The sequence below is a fragment of the Lissotriton helveticus genome, chromosome 8, assembly GCF_964261635.1.
Source record: "Lissotriton helveticus chromosome 8, aLisHel1.1, whole genome shotgun sequence".
NCBI lineage: Eukaryota > Metazoa > Chordata > Amphibia > Caudata > Salamandridae > Lissotriton > Lissotriton helveticus.
In genome coordinates this window covers 931051252-931066523 of record NC_136069.1, presented here as the reverse complement: position 1 = coordinate 931066523, position 15272 = coordinate 931051252, and the positions used below count along the sequence as shown (strand labels likewise).

General features: G+C 43.3%; 1 protein-coding gene across 4 annotated transcripts in view; it reads left to right on the top strand.

The window, feature by feature from the left end:
- ABI3BP (ABI family member 3 binding protein) overlaps positions 1-15272 on the top strand; it is a 2192437-nt gene that overhangs the window by 1969772 nt on the left and 207393 nt on the right. For all 4 annotated transcript variants that reach the window (XM_078657771.1, XM_078657774.1, XM_078657775.1 and 1 more), the window contains one exon: positions 7480-7608. In XM_078657771.1, the coding sequence (XP_078513897.1) occupies positions 7480-7608 (129 nt within the window). The remainder of the gene's footprint in view (positions 1-7479; positions 7609-15272) is intronic.

Here is a 15272-nt window from a genome sequence, read left to right as displayed (position 1 = left end):
GAGGTTTAGCTCCTGAGGAAGTCTTTGATCGATTTAACCATTTTGTCATTGCCGTCGTCCCAGTGGAGGTTAAAGTCACCTAGGAATATGTTGTTGGCATGTACAATATACTGCAGTCCATCACAGGTATCCTCTATTTCTTTGTTGCACATAAAAGTCTCAACATTGTAACAGTGCTTCATCTCTTTAGTATTTACAACAAGGGGTGGTGATGGACAGAGTCTCTGAATTAAGCAGAGTACTCTCACGCAGTCAAGAGATCATGGCTAGATCCAACACCATTTTTTAGCTCATTGCACCATCCCAGTTTCAGAACCTGGCCGTATGCAAATTAGTCTGTCCCTGGCCCAGTGCATCATGGGAACAGGGCAGACCAGACTACAAAAGCCAATTCTTACACTGGGAAGGAAACAAGCTTCCGGGGACCGGTTTCTGGCATTTCAGCCGTCTTCGGCCCGGCTTGCTTGAATCCTGATGGTGCAATGAGCAAGGGACTCACATCTGAGTATACCCTTCCACGCTTAGGGTGGACAAAATTATTTACAACAAGGGGTGGTGATGGACAGAGTCTCTGAATTAAGCAGAGTACTCTCACCCAGTCAAGAGATCAGGGCCAGATCCAACACTGTTTTTTAGCTCATTGCACCATCCCAGTTTCAGAACCTGGCCGTATGCAAATTAGTCTGTCCCTGGCCCAGTGCATCATGGGAACAGGGCAGACCAGACTACAAAAGCCAATTCTTACACTGGGAAGGAAACAAGCTTCCGGGGACCGGTTTCTGGCATTTCAGCCGTCTTCGGCCCGGCTTGCTTGAATCCTGATGGTGCAATGAGCAAGGGACTCACATCTGAGTATACCCTTCCACGCTTAGGGTGGACAAATTTGCATATAGCCAGGTTCTGAACTGGGATGGTGCAGTGAGCTAAAAAACTGTGATGGATCAAGCCCTGATCTGTTGACTGGGTAGGAGTGTTCTGATTAACTCAGATACTCTGTCCATCACCACCCCCTTTTTGAAATCATCTCTTTAGTATGGCACTCTATATATGTGGATTCATGAAGACAGCACTACATAATATATAGTTTATATCTTGTCCTAATATATAGACCAATTCTACTACTAAACATTCCCCTCCCTCCCTCCCGATGAACTCAATAATTGCTTTATATATCACAATAGCAGTCAATAGCAGCAAATTTTACAATTACTGGTGATAGCAGAGTATTTACAATGGACTTCTAATAAAGTTACTTGATGCATCCTGGTTATACCAACATTAGACAACTTGGCCCAACTTTTATCACAGGATTCTATCCATCTTGTACAAGTGTATCAATGTCAATCGCTTTGTATTCCTCTAACATAATATTCATTCAAGTGAAATAGGTTTTTTACATAGGCCCCATTTTTCCTCCCTTTGTAACTCTATACTTTCAGTTCTGCCCCACCTGAGACCACTTTGTTGTACCAATCCATGATTGATGGTGGCTTTCTTGCCTTCTAACGCATTGTTATTGTTCTTTTAGCAAGTATCAACAGCAAATTAAGGAAACAGGCTGTGGGGTTTCCACTTTTAGCTTTTACAGTCACCCCCACTAGACGACATTCTAACGTTCTCTGCCCCTCCCTGGCGTTAATGTATTACATATTTTATGTATTGTGGACCTGTACTGATTGAGTCTCGGGCATGACCATATCATATGAAGTAAAGTAGCTTCAGATTGCTGAGAGCGGGGACACGCATCTGCCACGTCGGTAAACATGACACTTAATCTGCGAGGAGATAGATATGCCCTATGTAAAATCATTAGTTGAATAAACTTAAACTTCAAATTATGTGACACCTTTCTGGGGTATTCAAGTATGATCTTCCATTCCTTGTCCATGAATTCCCTTCCCACATTGGTGCTCCTTTTGTCTCTAAGGTTATTGAGTGGTATTGCTGTGTGTTTTGATTCCATGTGCTAACCATTTTGTAAAATGACCCCCATTTCACATTAGGAACTACATGTGCACCAATTCATTTGTCGGGGGTTCAGTGCCAGTTGGTGCCCAAGTATATCACGGACGAATCGCGATATACGTGCATGCATTAGGAATAGTGAACTGGGTACCCCATGCTCTCTTACAAAGGTACCATGATCTAGTAGCATACCATATCCAAATAGCATTCCTATTGTATCCACACCTGTTTCCAACCAGACCGAGATGCGTCTTTGCATCACGACCTCTAGTTGTAAGGGAATACCCATCAGTGGTATGTTGGGGGTGCATGGGATTTGCTGTTTAGTATATCGTAATGCCTTCCTCCAATACATTAAAGCCACTTTTAGTAGTGGAGGTGTAGTCGATAGTATCTTACTATTTGGTAGAAGGAGCATTGTAGCTTGCCCTGGCTCCACTCCCTCTGTGTCATGCCTATTTCCTGCAGATTTCGGCCCACTATCCAGTAAGCCAGATTAATTCCACCAGCAAGGTATCTATCGTTTTGAAGATGTGCATTGGGAAGAGTATAGGTATGGTAGTAAAATAATAAAGCAGTCTGGGAAGCATCACCATTTTGGTGATCGTTATCCTACCGGCCACTGACAGAGGTAGTGATGTCCAGAACCGTATTTGTGATCTTAGTGGGTTGATCGCACGGGATAAATGACCATCTATCATATTCTCCAAAGCTTTATAAATTTGAATCCCTAAATATTTAAAGGTGTCAGTTGCTATTTGAAATATCCATGAGCCAAAGTGCATGTGATCCCCTCGGAGGTCGTAGAGGTATAATATAAGATCATCTGCGTAGGCCGAAACAATGTGAGTGTCATTACCTGTATGTATCCCATGTTGTGGCGTCAGTGTACGAATCCTAACCATTAATGGCTCTAGGGCAAGAATGAATATTAAGGTTGAGAGCGGGAAGCCCTTTCTCGTGCCACATGCTACTACATATTGCGCTGTTGGATTGACATATAACAGTTCTATCCATTTTGTGTAGTAGTCTGGAAGGCCATTTTTTGGAAAAGTATGGAACATATAGTTGCAGTGAATCAAATGCCTGTCTCAAGTCCAGTGCTATACGGCCTTGCATGTTAGTGTGCGATGGCGCTCTTGTCATCAGTTGGTACAGCCGACGTATATTCAGAGCTGTATTTCTGCCTGGTATGATTCCACATTGATCCGTATGTATTAAAAAAGGTATACATTGTTGCAGTCTGTTAGCTAAGAGTTTGCTTAGAATCTTATAGTCTGTGCTTGGCAACGAAAACGGGCTATAGCCTGTTATATCTGTACTAGTCCTACCAGTCTTCAGCAGAAAGACTACTATGGCCTGAAGTGTGGTATTAGGTACAGTGCCCGTTTCTATTGATACCTGATACATCTTGTTAAGTTGTAGAGTCAGTATTGATATATATGTTGCGTAAAATTCTACAGGCAGTCCATCGGGCCCTGGAGTTTTATTTTTGGGTAGTGCCTTGATTGCCGATTTAATTTCTGCCTCTGTTATGGGTTTTTCTAAATCTTCCCTGTGTTCCTCTAGCAACTGTGGTAGTTGGAATTCCCCGAAAAATGCATCATAATCATCATCGCATAATTCAGGGGGTGCTGCATATAGCGTCTCATAATACGCTTTAATGCTTAGTTAATCTCAAGCTGGGTATTTACAGTTGTCCCTTCTGGGGTGGTTATTGCTAATATCGGAGTCGTGGTCTGTGTGTTTCATATTATTATTGCCAGCAGTGGCCCTGCTTTTTCCGCCTCCGTATGCTGCTTTTGTGTGTACAACCGGTAGTCTAGTAGTCTTAAGTACTCTAGTAATTCTGCATGTTTTACTTATATGGGCTTCTTGCAACTCAGCCTTACTGGCAGCATATGTCTGTGCTCTCCTTTCCAGCATACCTAATTTATTTTCTAAGTCTGTAAGTTTGTCTAATAGGGCTGAACGTTCCCCTATTCTCACACTAATAGCTACCCCCTTTATTACTGTATTAAATGCGTCCCATTCCACCTGTCTTGAGCTAGCTGTGTTGGCATTTTCAGTAAAGTAGTAAGTAATAGCTGTAGCTAGTGTGCTGTGCAGAATCTTCCAAAAGCGAGGGCTGTAATCTCCATGTGGGCACTGGTGTGGGCACTCTGCCCCATGTAAGGGTAACTTCTAGTGGATTGTGGTCTGATAGGGTTTTTCCTAAGTATGTTGTGTACATTAGGGTAGGCATGTAAAAGTGTACATTTGTGGCTGATGTCTCCCATGAACGTTCCGGACCAAATGTGGCAAAAAACATTTGGATTTACCAAACATTTTGCAAAAGCAGGCCCAGAATAACCAATGGCCTTTGCTACTAAAAATCCAGGCCAGCGGTAGTATTTGGCCTGGTGAAAGAGTCATGCCATCGTTGACCACAGTCTCACAGCTAGCTACTTGGGCAGATCTTTGTGCCGTGCTCGTTGAACTAATCCAGGACAGGGTGAAAGGAGTGAGCTGAAATCCCTGCCTCGTGAATATTCATGATCTAGAAATTGTTTTATTCAAATTTTCTGTGGTTCCGTGGAAAGAGGTTGAATGAAGAAATAGAGGCCTACAAGGACAGCAGACCTCCATCTTTTTGAAGGAATATTTATTTTATTTATTTATCATATTTGTAAAGCGCAACACTTATCCCCTTGGGGATGTCACAGTGCTAGTAAACTGCCTATTCTGACCATCACAGAGAGAATCCTACACTGTAAGAACATAGGAAAGGATGTTATCCCGAAAATAGCCAGGTTTTTAGCTTCTTTCTGAATGAAGAATAGTTATCAGTAAGTTCGATGTCAAAGGATAAAGAATTCCATTGGACTGCAGCTAAATAGGAGAACGATCGACCGCCGTACCTGGCTTTCCTTACTGGTTTGGTCTTGGCCATGGCTAAATTACGGGATCTCAAGTCACAAGTAGACTTGCAAAACTACAATGTAGTCTGTAAGATCTCAGGTCCAGTGTAATGCATGGCATGAAAGTTTGAAACTTGCTCTTTTTCGCATAGGAAGCCAAAGAAGAGCAGCCAAGAAAGTAGATGCAGAGCTGAATCTGTCCATAATACAGATTAATTTAGCAGTGGCATTTTGGACTACCTGGAGTCTTGTGAATAAGTAATCAGCCGTGCCCACAAATAAGGCATTGCCATAGACGGATCTGTTTGCTATAAGAGCCTGGACTATGATCTTTTGCCAAACTATTGGTATCCATTTAAATAGTTTTCTCAGGAGCTTCAGAATGTGAAAGCATTTACTGCACATGGCCCAAACAGGATCTTGCTGTAAAAAGACTGTCATTAATAATGACACCAAGATTTTTAGTTGATTTCTTGAGAGTGGGCGTTTCCCCCAGTGAATCTGGCCACCAAGAGGCATCCCAAGTCAGATGAACACCACGAATAGCAGTTTTTCAGTGTTATCTGTATTTAATTTTAATCAATGAGATGCCACCCAGCCTGCTACTTAGGTGAGGCATTCTTAAATGTTGCCTCGGGTCTCCTCTTGTTTCTCTTCCAGAGATATTATCAGCTGGATATCATTTACGTAAGAGCAGGCTTTGAAGCCCCACTTTCTTACAATTTTTGCTAACATAGAAACATACACATTAAAATGGGGTGGGTCTCAAAGAGGAGCCCTGGGGAACTTCATATTTAGATCTAAAAGAGCGAGATCTGCAAGGTTCCAGCTGGACTATCTGCGATCTATTCTTTAAAAAAGAGACCAATCCCTGAAAGGCACTCAGATGTAGTCCAAATTCATGGAGTGTGTTAATCAATAAGCTGTGGGAGACGGTATCAAAAGCTGCAGACAGGTCAAGTAGGATCAGGACCGCGGGTTTGCCATTACCGACTACTGACCTAATATCATCCAGTACAGCTAACAGTGTGGACGCTGTGCTTTTAATAGGGTAAAAACCAGTCTGCTTATTGTTTTCTAAAAAATTAGTTAGCTGGCTGTTTACTAGTTTTTCCAAAATTTTCGACATGTAGGAAAGGAGAGAGATAGGCTGATAGTTGGAGAGAATAAACACATCTATACCATGTTTTTTGGCCAAGGAAAGAAGTATTGTTTCCTTCTAAATTTCTGGATAAGCTGCCTATGCCAGGGCTTGATTACAGGTTGAGTAAAATAAGGACATAGTGTATTGAATAATTGAGAGTAAATAAAATGGGGGCAAGGTTCTAAAGGGGAAACAGATGTAACCTCCACCATCAGCTTTAGAACCTGAGATTCCACGACTTGTTCAAATGCTCCTATATATGTCCTACCACAGGAGGAGGGTCCTTGGAGGTGGTGGTTCCTAAATAATTTGTCTTCTTACAAAATGCGTTCTGGCGAGAATGCTGTGATTCAATATGCCATTGTCTGCTCCCTCTTATAAATCCTGCTTTCCCTCACAAATGCCCAGATTTATCAAGGGCTTGTGCTGACCTTGCATCATGCAAGGCAAGGCAACACAAGCCGTTAAATTAGATTTACTTTCACTCAGAGCCACTTTGTGTGCCCAATGAACTGCCTTCCTCAGGCACAGTAACGCAAGGCAGCGACCTGTGCTGCCTTGTGTTACTCCAGATTTTCTATATCATGCAAAGCCATGCAAGGGCATGGTAAATCTAATTTAAGGGCATTTGTTACCTTTTGCGACACAAGTGTCCCGCAAGCACTTGATACATTTGGGCCTAAGTTTTGATGCTTTTCGCAGTGATGAGGGGGCTCCTCTTTACTGCCCCTTTGTCTTGTAGCTTGAGAGGATTCACATGATAAAATGGCAATTTGTAAATAAATTTGCACATTTCAATGTCACTTTCAATGGTCCCTTGCGATTTGGAAGTTTACATTTACGAAGGGGCGTCAATTTTTACTGTGCAAGCATTACAAACAAAAAGCTTTTGATATAAGTAACCTGTCAGAACCTGAGCCTTCTAGAGCAGGACTTAGGCCTACGTGGTAGGTATCTACTCAATTGGTCAAAGGAACAAGCATATTTCTCGGAATTTACTCCTACATATGAGATCTGCTGGAGGAGGGACCACATTAAACCTGCACCAAGAACAGACAAGAAACCACGTAAGAAGGTGACTGCAGGAAGGCCCTATACGAATAGGGAGAGGAGTAGTATGTAAAAATCTGCAATAAAAAAAAGTATAGGATAAAATTCCAAATTTTAGGGAAGAAATGTTCTTTCCAGGGGGCAAGTGCATTGCTTGTCTCTGATGTTCCAACCATCTACTCAACATGTATTTGACGTAGAAGAACGACTAGGCAGAAAAGATTCATTGTGAATGCATTCGATAGATGATTGATCCTAACTATTTAAGTATGTTATTAATAGTATTTTAAATTTCAGTATTGTAATAAATGTAATTCAAAAATGAAAAAACTATGACTTGGAACCTGTGGTGATATTTTCCCGATTAGTGTTTACAAACTATTCATGTTATGAAGTTAACTATTTGTGGTTTGCCCACAGGAAACGGGTTAGTGCCCCGGGCCCCTTCTTCATCTATAAGACATGTGCCTCGGCCTACCCGAGTACCCATCGTTGAAAGAACACAAACACCGAGAACAAAAACAACAGCAGCTCCTGAGCCGCCCACTGGTGAGTGCAGATGTGTAGCTTTTGTGCGTTTGACAGCTTGCAGTAAAGTTCTTTGTAAAGATACAAACTCTAAAGCAGGCAGTCATATATTATCAATGTTCCCAAAAAGAAATCAAGATCAGATTTAATTAATGTGACTAGTAAATCCTGCTCCCTGCCAAAGGGACAGTGTTAATGCTGATCACACGGAATTTGCGCATAGTGACCGCGGTACCCCTTCATGGCACGGGGCACTCCTGCATTCGTGCTTTGGGTAGGTCAGCTTTCTGTTGGTGCTACCCGTGCAGAGAACACACTAGGGGGCATATGTAAGAGCCCCTAAGATCACCACAACATCACCTATAGTGACACCGTGGTGGCGATAGGGGCTGCACCATATGTACAAGATAACGTTAAGCCACATAAGTCCCCCTTTCACGCTATGCTTAGGTTGAAAAGGGTGGGCAGTGGATGTTGCGGTGGGCGTTCCAGTGCAACACCCATTCATTTTGACGCTGCTCCCTATGTACAAGGGTGGCGTACATCGGAGGCAGCGCCAAAATTAAGATCAAGTAAAAAGTGGTCTCAAGAAGATGAAACCAGGAGAAATACATTATTTCTCCTTGTTTTTGCTTTTTCCATGTGTGCTGCCTTGTTGAAAAGGCAAAATGCCATTGTTTGGTTATGTACAGGCAGGTGTCACTTCCTGCACATAAACAAACTTTTTTTTTAAAATGCCATTTTGTCACTTTCATGTGTGCCGCATGAAGCAGCACACATGAAAGTGACAGGATGGCTTTTCTAGGATTGTTGTGCAGGAAGGGACACCTTCCTACACATAAACAATCCTCCCCTGTACACAGACACCCTTGCACGCTGGTGCAAGGGTGCCTGTGTTGGCGATAAGTTGCTAAACTTAGTGCCATCACAGGGGGCACCGCAAGGCTGCACAACATACTTGTACATATGGTGCAGCCTTGCGTTTCAGAAGTGGAGGAGAGAGGTGATAAGCCAGGAAGGCTAACGCCTCTCTCCTCCACTTCCTTGTACACATCCCCCTAGGCTTCTCATTCTACAGGGCCAGACCCACTCCTTCCCTCTACCAGCAGGCATACAGCCATCTTGGCACCTCACGCAGACCCTAAGTTCCTCCAGCAAAAAAGAGAAGATTTCCATAACTGTCCATCCTCCTTTGGAGACTGTCGTGATGCATCAGTCCTGATTTCACAGCTACTCTTCAAGTACTCTGTAGAGAACTTTCTTCCATGGTCAAGAAGAGCTTGGAACTGGAACAAATCAAAGTAGATTGGATCTCAATTTTATTCACATTTTTCGAACACTGGAGGAACATCCACTGTCTAAGGTTTCAGGACCAGTTTGAGATGGATCACTTTCAAATATGTCATTTTCAGGCATTTCTCCGGTACATGTTAAGGGACATCCCTAACAGCTGGCAGCCACTCAGGTAGCTACAGGCAGGAGTATCCTAGACATATCGATATTGGTGTGAGTTTTCTACACCTGGCTGCCATCATCCTTCCTAGAGCAGTAACGAGAGACAGATAAAAGGGCAGGTCCTGTGTAGAAAATTCCTCACCTTGAGCAACAAAAACTGCAGTCACCCACTCACCCAACCAAATGGCAGTGTTCAAGAAGAAATTATCAACAGAGCACTTCTAACAAGTTCCTCATTACATTTGAAAGGGTAGCCCTGACTCCTTTCTTCTCAATTCAGGCCCAGATTTATCAAACTTACACGCAATGCAGCACAGCAAGACACCTTCCTGTGTGAAAGGGAGAGGGCTGGAATGCACCATATTTAATAGTATACGGCACATTCCTATCCATTCCTTGCACTGGTGCACAATGTGCTGCCTTGTGCCAACGGGTGCAAGGGTGCATGGGGTTGCATGCACAATTGTTTTGGCGCAGGAAGGGGCCTTTCCAGCTCACAAACAATCCTCTGAGGCTTTTTTCTCTTCCTATGTGTGTTGCAGAATGGAGCACATGTAAAAAGTGGAACAAGCATTTGCAATGCAATATGTCTCGCATTCGGCGAGTTTAAGCTATTGACATTGCAAATAACAATGCCTTTTATTTTTGTTTTTGAAAATAAATAAAAGGCATTGTCATTTACAGTGCCAATAGCTTAAACTCGCATAAATGTGGGACCTATTACATTGTCATTAAATAATACACCTATGTATAAAGGCTAATGAATGACCAGTGAAGGTTTTTTGCAAGTATGAGCTCGTATCAAACAACACCAGGCACGCCCAAAATCCCTTAATAAACAAGACAACACACACCAACACCTGTAATTACTTGGTATATTATTAAAGCATGCACCCAAGTTGTACACATATTTTTCTGTTTTGTGACTTAGTGATAAAGTGACACAATGTGGACATGTGAGTCTGACAATACAAAATGCAAAATAGCCTAAACATAAGACAGAGGAATAATTCAATAAAAAAATGTCAGTTCTCTCATTTGAAAACAGTTCAACATACAAACTATATTATCACTGGCACTTTTTCTAGGCTGGTTGACTGAAAACATGGATCAATAGTTTGATCGTTGACATTTCGTCCCTGTGGCTACGTGCTTTTGGTTAGAAATCACTAAATAAACTTGAACAGCCTGTGTGGGGAGACAAATGCTCACACCAGAATTGTGTATGGTCTATAAGTTAAAAAGAAAAAATCAAGGAATGTGCACTAATCAACACCTAGATGTAAGATGGGCTTATATTGGTCATTAGGGAAAGAAAAGCTCCTCCAGCTCAGGATGAAGCTCAGAAAATGGATCAAAACGTATTAATGGATGTATGTCCAGTGCCAGAAAAACAGGGGTTGGTCCTCAAAGGGGAGAATGATTCTATAGTTAATAACAGCACTCATTTGTACATATAGGCTGTCTGCATATGTATACAAAAGACAGAAAGGGCTTCAATAGCTCATCAGTTTTTAGTTGCCAAAAGGAGTCCGGTTAAATATGGAGTCTGAGGTAAGTGCACCGTTAGGTATAGAGAATGCGATAAGTGCAGCATATCTTCCCGATCCCCACAGCATTCTAGAAAGTTAAAAAAATGTGATGTATTTAGAGAAAGTTACTTCAAATCAGCTGGGTGAAAATTATTTAAAAAGGGCAGCCTTGGACTCACTTAGATCAGCTAATTTTAGAAATTTTATTCCCTCGGCGCATGGAGCAAATTCGACCAGGGAAACATTTCTAATATACTTTGGGGAAAATATATATCAAGAGAGAGAGTGGCGGCCACCGTGTAAGCGTGCACGCCTACTCAGCAACTTACGTTGAAAGTCGAGTGACTGTCAGAGGTCATCAACCACTTCATGTGAAGTAAATGATGAATGCTGCAAGGTCCATTAAGTGGAAGCGATAGTCCAATGCATAAAATGCCACATACAGCCTTGTTGTAAAGTACGTGCAAAATTACCAATGTTCAAAGTTAAAGATGCCCGCTCACGAGAGTGTGGCATAAATACACGTGGTATGTAAAAATGGAACATGAGGGTCAATTTTCTTTTATTTTAAAAAGGTCACATTCAGCCTGATAAGAAGAATGCAGTAGGCTAGGAGGTTCGACAATTGCTGCAAGGTACAAAGAACTTGTTTGGAGAATTCAGATACTGTCGAGCGAAAAAACACAACAGTGTGAATTATGTATTAGGCATAACTGGATATTAAAATAAATACCGCAACCAGCCTCGTTAGAAGGGCGCGAGTGGTGCGCGTGCGCGCAACGGCAAAAGCAGGCTGGCGAGTGGTGTGCGATGTGCACGCACCATGACGAGAGAGGAAAGCTAGGTGGTGCCTCTGCTCGTCAATGTGCACATAACCGCACGCACTATGCCATCCAAAAGCGTGTGGTCGGACTTTTAAAAGCCCACACACTAAATGTCTTGCCATGCAGCACATGTGCCGGCTCAGGCGAGACCTAATAAATGAGGAGAAATAAATATATTTTTTCATGATACGCCTCCCCTGGGAAGGCATAGCATTTTAACCATCCTGAGGTCTACTACTAATTGTAAATCTGGGAATGTGCCAAAATCCATGGGTGGAAGTGTGGGAACATCCACGCCCTACCCATGCAACGCCTCCCTGGGACAGAGTAACAAAAGATAGCAACTTGCACTACCTTGCTTTACTCCAGACTTACAAAGCACAGCAAGGCCACGCAAGGTGACCGTGCGTTGCTTGGTAAATCTGACTTTAGTGTTGGGCTGCCCTTGCATTACCTTGCTTGATGAAAGGGCAATACAACGCTATGAGATATATGGCCCTACAGTGTCTGGGTCCCCACCCTACAGCCACAAGAATGCAGGTAATACATTTCCGTTGTCTGGGAAAGCGTCTCCATCCTCCATCTCTTTGCCATGCTGAAACTGAGGGCATCAAAAATGGATCTAACCGCCCTCTCCATTCAGACTCACACACCACACATAATCCCTACATGTTTGGGATGCCTGATGAATTTAGGAACAATCATAGGTAGGTTCTGGAATATCACTTAGCATCACAACGATGGGATGACCAAGTGCTAGACACAAAAATCAGGAACCCATGAAATGGCCCGTCTCTCCATGGAAGTGTCTGAAGAATTCTTCCATTGGGCATTGCTTAGCACTATGTACTTTTATTGTTGGATAAGTTCAATTATTAAATCTTCAATGAGAATGATCATTCCACTGTCTGCTACTAGCGGATGAACATCGTCAAGAGGAAAGAGAAAAAATAAATCCACCTTGAATAGGCATGAGGGTTTGAAGCCTTCAAATCCATGCTAACGTATGACCTTACAAAGGTATTTGATGAGACATGTCTATGCAATACTTCGTTGATCTCCAAAAGCTCTGACATGAGGGACTGAGGGGCCATGCCTATCTCTCTGGCTTTGCCAGAGGGTGTAGGATTTCGGAGGGGAGTGTACAATGGGAACCCCTCCCTTCCAACACAAAACAAAGGGGCACCTATGTTTATGTTGCTAGTCATCCTTTTCAGACATTCTTCCCGTTCAAAGAACCTAGGCATTCTACCCTTCAATTCATACCCCATTTCTGTGCTCTGAAGTGGGCCTTTCGAATGAGAGATGTCATGCACTGTAGCAGCCCGAGAGTCTCAAAGACTTAGCGACCAAGAAAGAACATCAGCAACCACACAAAGAGCAATAAAAATAACAATTGCTGACCATGGGCAGCATAGGACCATCATCAGAAGGGTCCCATTAGCCTTACTGCATTCTACCATGGCTCTCCTAACTAAGCGTCCATCAGCATTGGGTATGCCTCTCGAGGTGGCCATGACTAGAGGCTTCTTAGTCAGTGGACTCTCAGGTCATTTTTTTTAGGTGGGCCCTTGTGCTTCTTCTCCTCTTAGGGGAGACAAGGTGACAGTGGCATGCCACCGCTCAGTATGGCTCCTTTGCTGTATCCAGTCTGGACTCTGTTACCATAGGAGCTGGTTTGCCTCCTGCTCACTGTTTCACAATGTGGACGTCCAGTATCAGGAGTCTTGTGGCTGTGCTGCCATCGAGAACTTTGTTATGCGAGTGATGTTGTGTGCACATGGATTCATTTCTGTGCTGCGTTGCCGCCACGGCCCGTGGAGGGAGTTATGGTGAGGCGGAGAGGCGGGGCGGGGGAGGGACATGGTGGGGGGGTGCTAAAAAATGGAGAATGGATAATTGAAGGTAAGTAAACAATTTAATTAATAAAACAAATTTCGTAGCACACCCTGCATCGCATTTTGCGATGCAGGGCGCGCTACGAAGTTCGTTTTATTAATTAAATTGTTTACTTACCTTCAATTATCCATACTCCGGTTTTTAGCACCCCCCACCCCGCCTCTCTGCCCCACCGAAACTCCCTCCATGGGCCATGGCTGGGCGTTGCTTGTATAATGAGGTTTTCTAATTGTGTGTGAATGTGTTGGTGTGATGGAAAAGGGGAGGGGTGCATGCCATTACTGTTCCAGGGGTGTGTGCCGATGTAATTAAGGGCGTGGCTTAAAAACACATAAGCTAAAAAATCTGTGCTTAGCGTGCCAACCGTCTAGTATATTGCTGTTTCTATCACTGCATCCAGATATATAATACAACAATTAACATTATACATAAAAGCCAGGACTATTGGCTTTGCCAGTGGTTGTTAGTTGCATAAAATAAATTAGCAACAAATATGGCTTCGTTGTATATAGTATTGAAAATGCTTCCATTCTGAAATGGTGACACTTTAAAAGAGCTATACTGAGTCTCTTTGAAGCACATCAAAGGCAGTGAACGGTGGTACTGCTGCAGAGTTCAGATTATTTTTTTCATCTTGAGAGTGAGGCCAAACATTGAGAATACTATAGGGAGCCGTCTCAGCACCTGCTTTTTAGAACTGCAGGTGCTGAGCACCGGCAAGACCCAGCTCACTTAAAGCCCTTGGTATAACAGAGTCTGAGGGCTATTACCCACGAGGGACGGGACAGGCAGACAGGAAAAATGATGTATTACCTGATTTTTCGGTTGGGTTGGATTGCAGGAATTCACATTTCAGCCGATGTAATCAGAATGTTGTAATACGAAAATGTGGAAGAATTCATACATTACCAACACATCTGCCACATCTGCACTCCTTCCTGTGTCTGCAGTAAGACTCAACCAACTGAAAACGTGGGCATTAATAACTATCCCCTATTTAATTAACCCCTCCCACGCTTGTGACGGAACCGTTCCGTCACGCCCCTCGGGTGGGCTGTGCTGATGACGGAACGGTTCCGTCACGGCCCGCTCGCCACGCCTGCGCTGTGCTGATTTCGCGCCTGCGCTGACGTTCTAAAGAGCGGGCGGGGCCGTACGGAACCGTTCCGTCACAAGCACAGCTCACCCGAGGGACGTGACGGAGCGGTTCCGTCACCAGCGCGGGAGCGCCGCGCCCCCCCCTGCCCCTTAGCACTGCGTCGGAATAGCCGCCGCAGTGAAAGGGTTAAATAAAAAGTAACCGGTATTCCAAATAAAGACAAAATATTAGAAGGCCTACATCCACTACAGAGGCTCAGCCTCCCTCAACCTCCAGAATCTGTTTTCATGTATTTTGCAGTGTTGCAGTTCAAACTCAAAGTGCGTTTTCATGGGGTACCATACAGATAAACAATTACATTGCTGACTTTTTGTTACCTTTTTCTTCACTGTCTTAACGTTTTATATTTATGATGGACTATAAGTTTTAATGTGACAGCATTTCAGAGTTTGGGTTACCACAACAGATTACTCTCCATAATATTTGGCGCAGAAATTAATTAATAATATGGCAGGTTTATAGAATTATTCACTGAATAGGAACCATCTACTCCCTCTATGACATTCAGACAATCTATTAAAGCACCGCTCCCTAGACCCCTAAATCTCAACATTTCCAATATAGGATGCAGTATGTGGGAGTGAGATAAGTGTGTACTTCGAAGAGTGGGGCATAGAACTCTGGTTTCCTCCTCGACAAAAATACCCCCAAGTTCTCCCCCAGGAAGATCTTGTGAGGTCTTATACAAGTGTCCTGAAAGGGTCGCAGGGGTAACCCACGATTGGCTGCCAGACACATCAAAAGCAGACAACTCCATGAAAATCTCATACAATAATAATCAACGTTCGGTGAGATGTAACCCAAACCTTTCTGCCC